General features: G+C 37.8%; 1 protein-coding gene across 1 annotated transcript in view; it reads left to right on the top strand.

Annotated features, from left to right (window-relative positions):
- The first annotated feature begins 212 nt into the window (after positions 1 to 212).
- SATL1 (spermidine/spermine N1-acetyl transferase like 1) overlaps positions 213 to 12,905 on the top strand; it is a 43,207-nt gene continuing 30,514 nt past the window's right edge. Inside the window, exons 1-3 of the mRNA XM_075999535.1 lie at positions 213 to 354; positions 415 to 1,862; positions 5,306 to 5,357. Of these exons, the coding sequence (XP_075855650.1) occupies positions 213 to 354; positions 415 to 1,862; positions 5,306 to 5,357 (1,642 nt within the window). The remainder of the gene's footprint in view (positions 355 to 414; positions 1,863 to 5,305; positions 5,358 to 12,905) is intronic.

Raw genomic sequence — 12,905 nt, 5'->3', positions numbered from 1 at the left:
TGCGAATCAAACTGAGAAAAACTGGGAATAGCTGACAGCCTTTCACCACAAAACTTTACTTAAGGGATCCTGTTCCATCAAGACACTTAATCATTAACCAATCATTCATCTGCCAATCCATCATCTGCCAATCAGTCCTCGGCCAAATAGTCATAAATTAACCAGTCCTCAGCCAACCCATCCTCAACTAACCAGCAACGAATCAACTGGGCATGAGCCAATCAGACATGAACCAATCAAGTTTACCAGACATGAATGAAACAGGTACAAAACAGCCAAGCATAAGCTTAATTGGTATGAACCAACTGGACACGAACCAACCGAGCACAAGCCTACGTGACATGAACTACCTGGGCATAAACCAACAGGACATGAGTGAACCACCCATGAGGCAACCAGGCACAAGCCTGCTAGGCATAAATCAACCTGATGTGAAACAACTAGGCACACGGCAATCAGGCACAAGCCTCCCAGACATAAACCAACCCGGAATGAAACAACCAGGCACATGGCAACTAGGTACGAGCCCATCAGAAATATCCCAACCAGGCCTGAGCCAGCCAGGCATACGGGAACCAGGACTGAGCCAACCAGTCGTGAGCCACCCAGGCATGAACCAACTAGACCTGGGCCAACCAGCCATGCGGCAGCCAGGCATGAGCCAACCAGTCCTGAGCCACCCAGACATGTGGCAAACAGGCCCAAGGCAACCAGGTACTGACTCATCAAGTACAAGTCAATCAATCAAGAGTCAGCTATACACAATCCAATCAGATACAAATCTAGCAGGCACTACACAACTAGGCTTGAACAAATCAAATACGAGTCAACCAGACATGAGTCAAGTAGGTAGGAGCCAACCAGGCATGTGGCAACCAGGCATGAGCTACCCAGGCATGTGGCAACCAGGCCTGAACCAACCAGTCCTGAACCACCCAGGCATGTGGCAATCAGGCATGAGTCAACCAGTCCTGGGCCACCCGGGCATGTGGCAACCAGTCCTGGGCTACCCGGGCATGTGGCAACCAGGCATGGTTCACCCAGGCATGTGGCAGCCAGGCATGGACCACCCAGGCATGTGGCAAACAGGCCCAAGGCAACCAGGTACCAGCTCATCAAGTACGAGTCAATCAAGCATAAGTCAGCTATACACAAGCCAATCAGATACAACTGTATCAGGCACTACACAACTAGGCTTGAGCCAATCAAATACCAGTCAATTAGGTAGGAGCCAACCAGGCATGAGCCAGCCAGGCATGTGGCAACCAGGCATGAGCCACCCAGGCATGTGGCAACCAGGCATGAGTCAACCAGTCCTGGGCCACCCAGGCATGTGGCAACCAGTCCTGGGCCACCCGGGCATGTGGCAACCAGTCTTGGGCCATCCGGGCATGTGGCAGCCAGGCATGGACCACCCAGGCATGTGGCAAACAGGCCCAAAGCAACCAAGTAGCAGCTCATCAAGTACGAGTCAATCAAGCATGAGTCAGCTATACACGAGCCAATCAGATACAACTGTATCAGGCACTACACAACTAGGCTTGAGCCAATCAAATATGAGTCAACTAGGTAGGAGCCAACCAGGCATGAGCCAGCCAGGCATGTGGCAACCAGTACTGGGCCACCCAGGCATGTGGCAACCAGGCCTGAGCTACCCAGGCATGTGGCAACCATTCCTGGGCCAACCAGGCATGTGGCAGCCAGGTCCAGGTTACCCAGACCTGAACCAATTAGGCCTGAGTCAACCAAAGCTAATCCAACTAGGCGAGAGCCAATCACGCGCTAGTGAATCAAGCATGAATTTTCTGCAAGTAAGACCTGCAGAGCCTCGAGACTGCCCAGAAATCCTGCGATTGATTAAAGTAAGTCTCTCTGTCTCTCTCTCCTTATTACACGACCTTCATGGCATCAGTGTAGGGCTGAAAGAGAATAAGGGTGGCATAGTCTGTGTTTGAATCCTGGCTCTGCTTAATATGACCTCTCTACATAACCTAGAAGTTACTTAAGCTCTCTAATCTTTATTTTCCACATCTAAAATCAAGATTAATATTTATCTCAAGAGATCATTATAATCATTCAATAACGTAAAATGGTTACATGTAAATTGCTTGGTATATCTATTAGGGGGCTCAAAAAGTCATAGGGTAATCAATTGATGGAAATTTTAGGGACTGAATATGTAGTCTCTTCCAGGGAAATTTTAGCTTTAAAAGAGGATCTTAGAGAAAAGAAAGACTTACCTCAAGTGAATGACCTGCCAATGATAGAATTTCAGGTATTAATGACTCAGATCTTGGAGTGGAGAATCTTATTGTTTCTCAGAGCACACCTACTTGTAGAAACTGATTATTTACTACTCAGAAAACAATATTCACACACAACAAAATTTTCTGTACAATTTCAGACAGTTTCTTGATTTCTGAAGCCCATTCACAGACAGCTCCAAGGAGTTCTGGAGCTAGGTTAAACATTTCTCATTTAAATATTTATTTTAATGGATTCCCTGGAGATCATTCCAGTTCAGTAAAGGGGACAAGCAATCTAATTGCCATACTTACTATGCTAAAGTTCTATGACACTGGAAGCAATCATTTACGTGATGCACAACCTAAACAATTCCATATAAAGACCTATATATTAATAAAAGCAGTAGTCTAGATTCTTATAGAGTAAATATGTGGCTGGAACAAGGCACAGATTATAGATATAGTTTTATAAGGAAAATGTTTCCATATGCTCACCAATATATCTAAAAATTGTCTAAATCAGGCCAAGTTTGTATTCTCTTTTCTTGCAAAATGTGTTTTAATGCCCCATATAAAATACCCATAGTTTTCTAGTGAAATTCATACGTTGAAGTGATGCTAGGCCCGGTTATAGATCTGTAAGAACTGGGTTATCTATCTTTCTATGGCTTCTATACTATTCCATTTCCACAAGTTCTCACCTCATTTCTCTAACTGGCATTAATCTACATGATTAGATCATCAATCAAAATACTATACCCAACAGATTATTAATAGTTATTCCAGATCCACATCTTTCAAGTGGTAGAAATAATTTTAAGGATTTTTTTTTAGTTCTAGTATATGACATCTGGTTGGCAATTATGAAATTTATTATTAAATGACAATGAATCTCTCTCTCTCTAATTGGACAAATGTACCCTTCTCAGCTCTCTAAACAATGTCCATTGCCATAACCAAGGGAAAAATATATCACTAGACACCCCTATTTCAATAAACTTTTACCTGTGGAGTTCCTGACCACATTTACTTTTTAATTTGTCACATGTACCTGAAAATACACCATAAGTTTCTTGGGAGTAATTTTAGTGATTATTCATTGTAGAATAATAATAGAATAGCTAAAGTACTTACTGTGCTTCACAGACTTGTACGTAGTGATTAATTAGTTTTGAGTTTTATGTTCTTCTCAATAATATATGTCCATTTATCCTAACTCTGGTTCATGGCTAAGTTTGCAAAACATTTTCTCTTTGCAGAGGGACTTATTAGTTTGCCATCATAGTAATACCTTAGCTGAATATATTCCAGGTTTTATTTACTGTCCTGGCACTAAAGTTCTTCTGTATCCTCTATATGCACTAATTTTATACTATTATCAATCACCACATCACAGCATTATTGGGGGATCTAGTCATTTCATAGATAGGCAGCCATAAATTCATGCTTACCAGACTTGCCATCTCAAGTCTTTTATTGTGGTGGTTCTCAAAGTGTGGTTTTGGAACATTGGTGAGCCACAGACAAGAGATGGGTAGTATTAATATTTGATTTTTGTTCATTGTACAAACATTAAATGAATATTAGGGGAAGGCCATTTACTAAGTACTATAAAAGATATAAAGATTATTGAATTATAGTCTCTGCACTTTAAGGAGCTTGCAGTGTCTTAGGAGAGGTATGGACTTAAATAATTATTGCCCTAACTGCCCAATCCATTCTCTACACAGCAACCAAAATGTTTAAAATTCCACTGGGTTTCTTGTTGCATTGAGAATGAAATCTACACTTCTTACCAAGGCTCTACATAACATGGCCCTTGCTGTCCTCCTTAAGTATTTTAAAGCTTTTTTTCTATTATTAATTCAATGTAATACTAGTCAAAATCCCCAAATTTTCACATGGAGAAATGAAAGAATTCTAAAAAGAGGAGTAATGAGAGGAAATGATCTATACCACATACCGTAAAACTTTAAATAATTCAAATACTATGGTAACTAGTTCAGAGATAGTTCAATGGGACAGAATGGAGAGTTCAGAACTTATCTTAAATATGAAGTTAGCCCTCTGAATCCATGGGTTCCACATCTGTGGGTTCAACCAATTGAGGATCAAAAATATTTGAAAATAATTGCATCTGTACTGAACATGTATATGCTTTTTGCTTTGTTATTATTCCATAAACAACACAGTATAGCAACTATTTACATAATATTTGCATTGTATTAACTATTATAAGCAACCTAGAGATGATTTAAAGTATATAGGAGGATGTGCATATGTTATACACAAATATGACATGATTTTATATCAAGGACTTGAGCATCGTCAGATTTTGGTATCCATTGTGTGAGAGGGTGCCCTGGAACCAATCTCCCACAGATATCAAGGGATGACTGTATATGAGAATGTAGCATATGATAAAAGGGACATTTCAAGTCAGTGAATAAAAGATGACTTATTCAATAAATGGTGTTGGGACAACTGAGAAAAAATGTAAAGGTGAAATTCCACCTCACTTTTTATATCAAAAAATCCAAATAAATCAATTATTAATATTAAGAATTTAAGAGAAGAATAAGAGTGAAATTTTTATAACGTTTCCAAGCATAAGATACAAATCATGAATAACTAATTTGAACATGTAAAAAATGATAACAGTAAAAAGCCACATTAAAAAAGTCTAAAGTTAAACTGGCAAAAACATCTCACAGGCAAACACACGATATACTTTTCTGTAAAGTCTATGAGTTCATAATACATAAACTTTGTGACATTGACTGTGAATGTTCAGAAACCTTTTTTGCTTTACTTCACAGTTTCTTGTTGTATTCAAGGCTAGTAACTTGGATAACTGATCTTCATATGAGTTAGTTATCAACATAGTTAACCCCCTCTTTCTATTGCAATGTTGTTTCAGATTTTAAGTTTCCAGACAACTGGGATTAAGTCTGACTCACTTTTAACACTACCCAGGACATCATATGTCAATTAAAATTCAATAAAAATTTCATGATGATTATCATCTTAAGAATTGAAGGTTTTCTCTAATTTGACAGGAATTGGCTGCCTGTGAAGACATGCTAGATGAAGTGACATTAACAGCAACTGGTAAGATGTTTTGTGGTGTTTTCAGAGCAAGCAAAAGAAACACACAGTACTACTTGTACTTAGATATGTGGAAGCTGCTGTATTTGGTACATAAAGATTATGTCATTAATAGTATCTACATGTACAGGACATCAACTTGATAGTTTTGTCAGTGTTCCACTATTTTATATTTTCCCTGTTTTTTAGTATTAAATTGACATTTGACAGCTCTTACAACTTTACAACTATAATAGACTTGAACTGATTTTCAGAATGTAGAATGAAAAGTGTTATTGATCAAAAAAGTATAATTTAACATCCAGTATGTTGGTATTAGCTTGATAGAATGGAGTGGATAAAATGATTTAAAATATTTTCGAAGCATTCAGTACATTTTGATAGCCAGTAATATTAATGGGTAGGCTAGTGATTTATGATGAATTAGAACTTTTTAGGCAGTAAATATAAAAACTTAATAAAAAAGATCATTAGGGTATATAAAATTACAAATGGCAAGGACTAGATAAAAAGAGTTTTTACTGAGACCTAGAAGAGTATGATGAAGGATAAGTCCTTGAAGATGAAGAACGTATGTAATAAACTGAGAACATTCTACCAAAGAGATAAATGGCTTCACTATAATACTGGGGTACAGATTCAGAAGGAAGTTAGGATGTTTTGTGGTCTTTTGTGCCTAACAAACCAATCTTAGTGCCTAGGTCAGAAATAGAACCTTGAGCTGGATGGATCATGGATAAGTCATCACATGTGACAATTGTTATGTCCTTATATTATTTGATAATTAACACCATCAGAATGTTAACTAAATAGTAAATTTTGTGTCTAAAGGAAATCGTAAGAAATACAAAGTTGAAAGCAATGGATATTCTATGAAAGCAATACTCAAACTAAAACAGTATTATTGGTTGAGCATCCCTAATCTGAAAACCCAAAATCCAAAATGCTCCCAAATCCAGAACTTTTAGAGAGGTGACATGACACCCAAAAGGAAATGCTCATTGGAGCATTTTGGATTTGGGATTAGGGATGCTGAATCAGTAAATATATAATGCAGATATTAAAAATGCACCCTCCCCCCCCCAAATTCAAAATCCAAAACACTTTTGGTTCCAGGCATTTCGGATAGGGGATATGCAACCTATATTATGTTGAGATAAAGCCCTTACATTATCTCATTGTAGTTAGAAAAATACTGCTCAGGATAATGTGTAACAATTAACTTTAAACAACAAGAATCAAAACAACAAGCAACAAAATACTTTGTATACCCCAACTTCCCACCTTTGCATTTCAGTATATCTTTGAATTGAAGTAATGTCATAATAACTGTCCTGTTTTTGTCTTTAAAAGTCCTTGTATGCATGTATAGAGTCAGATTAGAAACTTTCTTTACTCTTACATATTACTGTAAACTTTAAAAAATGTGGTTAAATAAACATATCATTTTAACCATTCGCAAGTGTATAACTTGGTGACATTAAATGCATTCATTGTTGTACAACCATTACCACTATCCATCTCCAGAACTTTCATTATCCCAAACTGAAACTCTGTAGCCACTAAACAATAACTCTCCGTTGCTATCCCCCCTATCCCCAGGCTCTGGTAGCCACTATATTTTCTGTCTGTATGAATTTGCCTATTCTAGATACCTCATATGACTGGAAACATATAATATTTTTTCCTGTGTGTCAGCTTATTTTACTTAGTATGTTTTCAGGATTCATCTAAGTTGCAGCCTGTATCTGAATTTCATTCCTTTTTAAGGTTAACATTCTATTGTATGTATATAACACATTTTGCTTATCCATTCATCCATCAATTGGACATTTGGATTATTTTTACTTTTTGACTATTGTGAATGATGCTGCTGTAAAACACTGGTGTACACGTATCTGTCTAAGTTCCTGCTTTCATTCTTTTGGGCACATACCTAGAAGTGGAATTGCTGGATCATATAGTAATTTTATGTTTATTTTTTTTGAGGGCTCTCCATGGTTTCTACAGCAGCTGGACCATTTTACATTCCCACCAGCAATGTACAAGGGTTCTGATTTTGCCACATTCTCACCAACACTTTTTTTTTTTATAATACCCATCCTAATGTGTGTGAAGTGGCATCTCACTGTGGTTTTGATGTGCATTGCACTAATGATTAGTGAATGTTGAGCACCTTTTCACATGCTCATTGCCCTTTGTATAACCTTCTTTGAGAAGCATTTATTTATGATCTTTGCCCATTTTTGAACTGTGTTATTTGTCATTGAGTTGTAGTTCTTTATATATTCTGGATATTAATGTCTTATCATATATGGTTTCCAAATATTTTCCCCCCATTCCATGGGTTGTTTTCTTACTGTCTTCATAGTGTCCTTTCATGCACATGGGCTGCCATTCTTTGTTTTTTTTTTTCCTTTTTTAAAAATAATTTTTCCGGCCGGGCGCTGTGGCTCACGCCTGTAATCCTAGCTCTTGGGAGGCCGAGGCGGGCGGATTGCTCAAGGTCAGGAGTTCAAAACCAGCCTGAGCAAGAGCGAGACCCCGTCTCTACTATAAATAGAAAGAAATTAATTGGCCAACTGATATATATATATAAAATTAGCCGGGCATGGTGGCGCATGCCTGTAGTCCCAGCTACTCGGGAGGCTGAGGCAGAAGGATCACTCAAGCCCAGGAGTTTGAGGTTGCTGTGAGCTAGGCTGACGCCACGGCACTCACTCTAGCCTGGACAACAAAGTGAGACTCTGTCTCAAAAAAAAATAAAATAAAATAATTTTTCCTTTTATTTCCTCATATTATGGGGGTACAAATATTGTTAGGGTTACATATATGGCCCCTGCCACCTCTCCCCCACCCCGCCATGCCAGAGCTTCAAGTGTGTCCAACCCTCAGGTGGTGTGCGCCACATCCATTATGTAGGTATACACCCTTCCCTTCTTCCCTCATCCCACCTGCCCACCTCCAGATAACAGAGGTTTTTTTAAACATTTTGGTTACATTGTATATCTTTGCCTCTCCCTAAAAAGGGTTAGAGGTAATCCCTTCTCCCCCACAATTATTACCACATCCCTCAGCTGTGAGTCTCCCCTCCTGAATCCCTGGTGAACACTATCACTATTTGAGCACCATAGTTTTAATCAGTCAGTACCAATTTGATGGCGAGTAGATGTGTAGCCCATTTTCCAGATCTTGTGTCACCTCGCTTTGTATAACAGGCTTAAGCTTAATCCAGGATAGCATAAACGGTGTTAGCTCACTGTCGTTTCTTAGAATTGAGTAGTATTCCATTGTGAGCATACACCACATTTTAGTTATCCACTCATGAATTGATAGGCACTTGGGTAGTTTCCATGACTGTGCAATAGTGAATTGTCCTTCCATAAACATTCAGGTTCAGATGTCTTTATAATAGAATGTCTTATGCTCTTTTGGGTAGATGCCCAACAATACTATTGCTGGGTCGAATGATAATTCTATTTCTAGCTGTTTGAGGTATCTCCACATTCTTTTCCACAGAGGCTGCACTAATTTGCAGTCCCACCAGCAGAGTAAGAGTATTCCTGTCTCTCCACATCCTCGCCAGCATTTGTTGTTTTGGGATTTCTTGTTACAGGCCATTCTCACTGGGGTTAGGTGGTATCTCATTGTGGTTTTGATTTGCATTTCTCTGATGATTAGAGATGTTGAACATTTTTTATATGTTTGCAGGCCATTATTCTGTCTTCTCTGGAGAAGTTTCTATTCATTTCCATTGCCCAATTCTTGATGGGGTTGTTTTGTTTTTTCTTGTTAATTCTTTAAGTTCTATATAGATTCTTGTTATTAGACCTTTATCAGAAGTGTAGAGAGCAAATATTTTCTCCCATTATGTGGGTTGTCTATTTTCTCTAATGATAGATTCCTTGGCTGTGCAGAAACTTTTTAATTTGATCAGATCCCATTTGTTTATTTTTGATGCAGCAGTGATTGCCTTGGGAGTCTTCCTCAAAAATTCTTTGCCTAGGCCAATATATGATAGGGTTTTCCCAACATCTTCTTCTAGGATTCTTAAGGTTTCATGCCTTAGGTTTAAGTTTCTTATCCATCTTGAATGAATTTTTGTGAGAGGTGAGAGGTTGGGGTTCCGACTCACTCTTCTGCATGTTGATAACCACTTTTTCGAGGACCATTTATTGAAGAGAGAATCTTTTCCCCAATGTATATTTTTGTTTGCTTTATCAAAGATTAGGTTACCGTATGCTGATGGTTTAATCTCTGGTATCTCAGTTCTATTCCAGACATCGATGATTCTGTTCTTGTGCCAGTGCCAGGCTGATTTAACTATAATTGCTTTATAGTATAGCTTGAAGTCAGGAAGACTGATGCCTCCCAGTTTGCTCTTTTTACTTAAGATTGCTTTGGGTATACATGGTTTTCTCTGGTTTCATACAAAGTGAAGAATTATTTTTTGTAGATCTGTGAAGAAGGCTGGTGGTATTTTGCTGGGGATTGCATTGATTCTGTAGATCACCATAGGTAATATTGACATTTTAATGATATTGATTCTACTAATCCATGAACAAGGTAGATTTTCCATCTGTTTAAATCATCTGCAATTTCTGTTTTTAGTGTTTTGTAGTTCTCCTTGTATAAATCTTTCGTATCTCTCATTAAGTATACTCCTGGATATTTCATTTTCTTTGGGGCTATAGTAAAGGGTATTGCAGTTTTGATTTGAGTTTCTGCTTGATGATTCTTGGCATATATGAATTCTTCTGATTTGTGTATATTGATTTTATAACCTGACACTTTACCAAATTCATTTATCAAATCTAGGAGTCTCTTGGATGAAACCATGGGGTTTGCTAGGTATAATATATCATCAGTGAAGAGCGAGAGTTTGATCTCATCTTCCCCCACTTGGATACCCTTAATACCCCTCTCTTGCCTGATTGCTATAGGTAGGCCTTCGATCACTATGTAGAATAGGAGAGGAGATAGTGGGCATCCTTCTCTAGTTCTGGTTTGAAGAGGGAATGATTTCAATTTTTCCCCCTTTAGTATGGTATTAGCAGTGGGTTTGTCATATATGGATGTGATAAATTTAAGGTAAGGGCCGTCTATGCCTATTTTGTTAAGAGTTTTTATCATAAAGGTATGCTGGACTTTGTCAAATGCTTTTCCTGGATCTATTGACAGACTCATATGGTCTTTGTTCTTGACTTTATTTATGAAGTGAATTGCATTTATAGAGTTGCGTATGTTGAACCAGCCTTGCATCCCTGGAATAAAACCCATCTGGTCATGGTGAATTATTTTTTTGATGTGCTGCTGAATTTATTTGCTAAAATTTTATTTGAGATTTTTGCATCTATATTCATGAGGGAAATTGGTCTGTAATTTTCTTTTTTTGTTGCATCCTTTCCTGGATTTAGTATCAAGGTAACATTGGCTTTGTAGAATAAGTTAGGAAGGATACCATCCTTCTCAATGGTGTGAAATAGTTTCTGTAGTATAGGTATGAGTTCATCTTTGTATGTTTGGTAGAACTCTGAAGTGTAGCCATCTGGCCCAGGACTTTTCCATTTGGGGAGGTTTTTAATTACTGCTTCAATTTTTGAGCTTGAGATTGGTCTGTTGAAGAATTCTGTTACCTCCTGGGTGAACTTAAGGAGGTTGTATGAATCCATAAATCTGTCCATTTCATCTTCATTCTGTAGTTTTTGAGCATATAGATTTCTATAGTAGTCAAACATAATATTATGTATTTATGTGAAGTTGGTTGTTATCTCTCCTTTTTCATTTCTTATTGAGTTTATTAGAGTCCTGTCCCTTTGAGTTCTTGTCAGCCTAGCCAGAGGGCTGTCAATTTTGTTGATCTTTTTGAAAAACCAGCTTCTGGTTTTGTTGATCTTCCATATAATTCTCTTGTTCTCCATTTCATTTAGTTGAGCTCTCATCTTAGATATTTCTTTTCTTCTGCTCAGATTGGAATTGGTTTGCTCTTCTTTTTCCAATTCCTTAAGTCTATTCATTAGGTTGTTGGTATCTACTCTTTCTGTTTTTTGGATGTGAGCATTTATTGCTATCAGTTTTCCTCTCAGATATGCTTTTGCTGTATCCCACAGGTGTTGGTAAGATGTGTCTCCATTGTCATTTTGTTTGAAGAAATTCTTGATTTCCCTCTAAATTTCTTCCTTGACCCAATAGTTATTAAACAGTAGATTGTTTAGTTTCCATGACTTTGTAATGTGGTGCATATTTCTGTTAGAATTGAACTCTAATTTTGTATCACTATGGTCAGAGAAGACACATGGTATTATTTTCATTTTCTTGAATTTTTTGAGATCTGCTTTGTGGCCTAGTATGTGATTGATTTTGGAGAGGGATCTATGGGTTGCTGAGAAGAATGTAAATTCAACTTTATTTGGGTGGAATATTCTGTAGATATCTGTCAGGCCTTTTTGGTCAAGAGCTCTGTTTAAGTCCCTTATTTCTTTACTTAATTTCTGTTTGGAGGGTCTATCCAGTTCATTTAGTGGTGTGTTGAAGTCCTCTGCTACTATGGCAGTATTGTTCAATGTGGTATTTAGTTCATATAAGATTTGCTTTATGTAATTGGGTGCTCCTGCAGTGGGTGCATAAATATTAAGAATTGTTAAATCTTCTTGTTGGACCTTCCCTTTCACCATTATAAAGTGGCCGTCTTTATCCTTTTTTATTTTTGTTAATTTAAAACTAATGTTGTCTATGAGTAATATAGCTACCCCTGCTTTCTTTTGACTTCCATTTGCCTGGATGATAGTTTTCCATCCCTTGATCTTCAGCCAGGAGCCATCATCGTGGGTTAGATGTGTTTCCTGTAGACAACAGATACTAGCCTTGTGGAATGTTATCAACTCTGCCAGTCTATGCCACTTCAGAGGACAGTTTAATCCATTTACATTTATTGAGAGGATTGAAATTGGAGGAAGATTTTCGTTCATATTGTTGGGTGAAGTCCTGCTGCTTTTTCTTAGTCCTTGAGGCATCATGAAGTTTGATGTCTAGTCTTTAATTCTTTGAGGATTTTACTTTGAGGAGTGTCTATTGCCCTGTTTACTGTGGAAGGCAGGTCTGAGAATTTCCTGTAGGGCTGGTCTGGTCTTTCCAAATTCCTTCAGCAATTGCTTGTCTGAGAAGGATTTTGTTTCACCCTCATAGATGAAACTTAATTTTGCCAGATAAAGAATTTTAGGTTGGGTTTTATTCTGTTTTAGAAGATTAAGGATAGGCACCCACACCCTCCTGGCTTGTAAGGTTTCAGATGAGAAGTCTGCTGTTAGTCTGATAGGCTTTCCTTTATACGTTATTTGTTGTTTTCGCCTTGCTATATGGAGGATTGCTTCTTTCACATTTACTTTGGTCAAGTTAATAACCACATGATGAGGCGATTGCCTAATCACGTTGAATCTCCCAGGACTTTTGTGCACTTCTTGTATTTGTATATCAAGATTTCTGGCCATGCCTGGCATATTTTCCTCCAGTATGCCGTAAAAGATGTTTTCCAACCCTTGTGAATGTTCCTCT

This window comes from Microcebus murinus, chromosome X (genome assembly GCF_040939455.1).
Source record: "Microcebus murinus isolate Inina chromosome X, M.murinus_Inina_mat1.0, whole genome shotgun sequence".
NCBI lineage: Eukaryota > Metazoa > Chordata > Mammalia > Primates > Cheirogaleidae > Microcebus > Microcebus murinus.
This window is presented reverse-complemented; position numbering and strand designations above follow the sequence as displayed.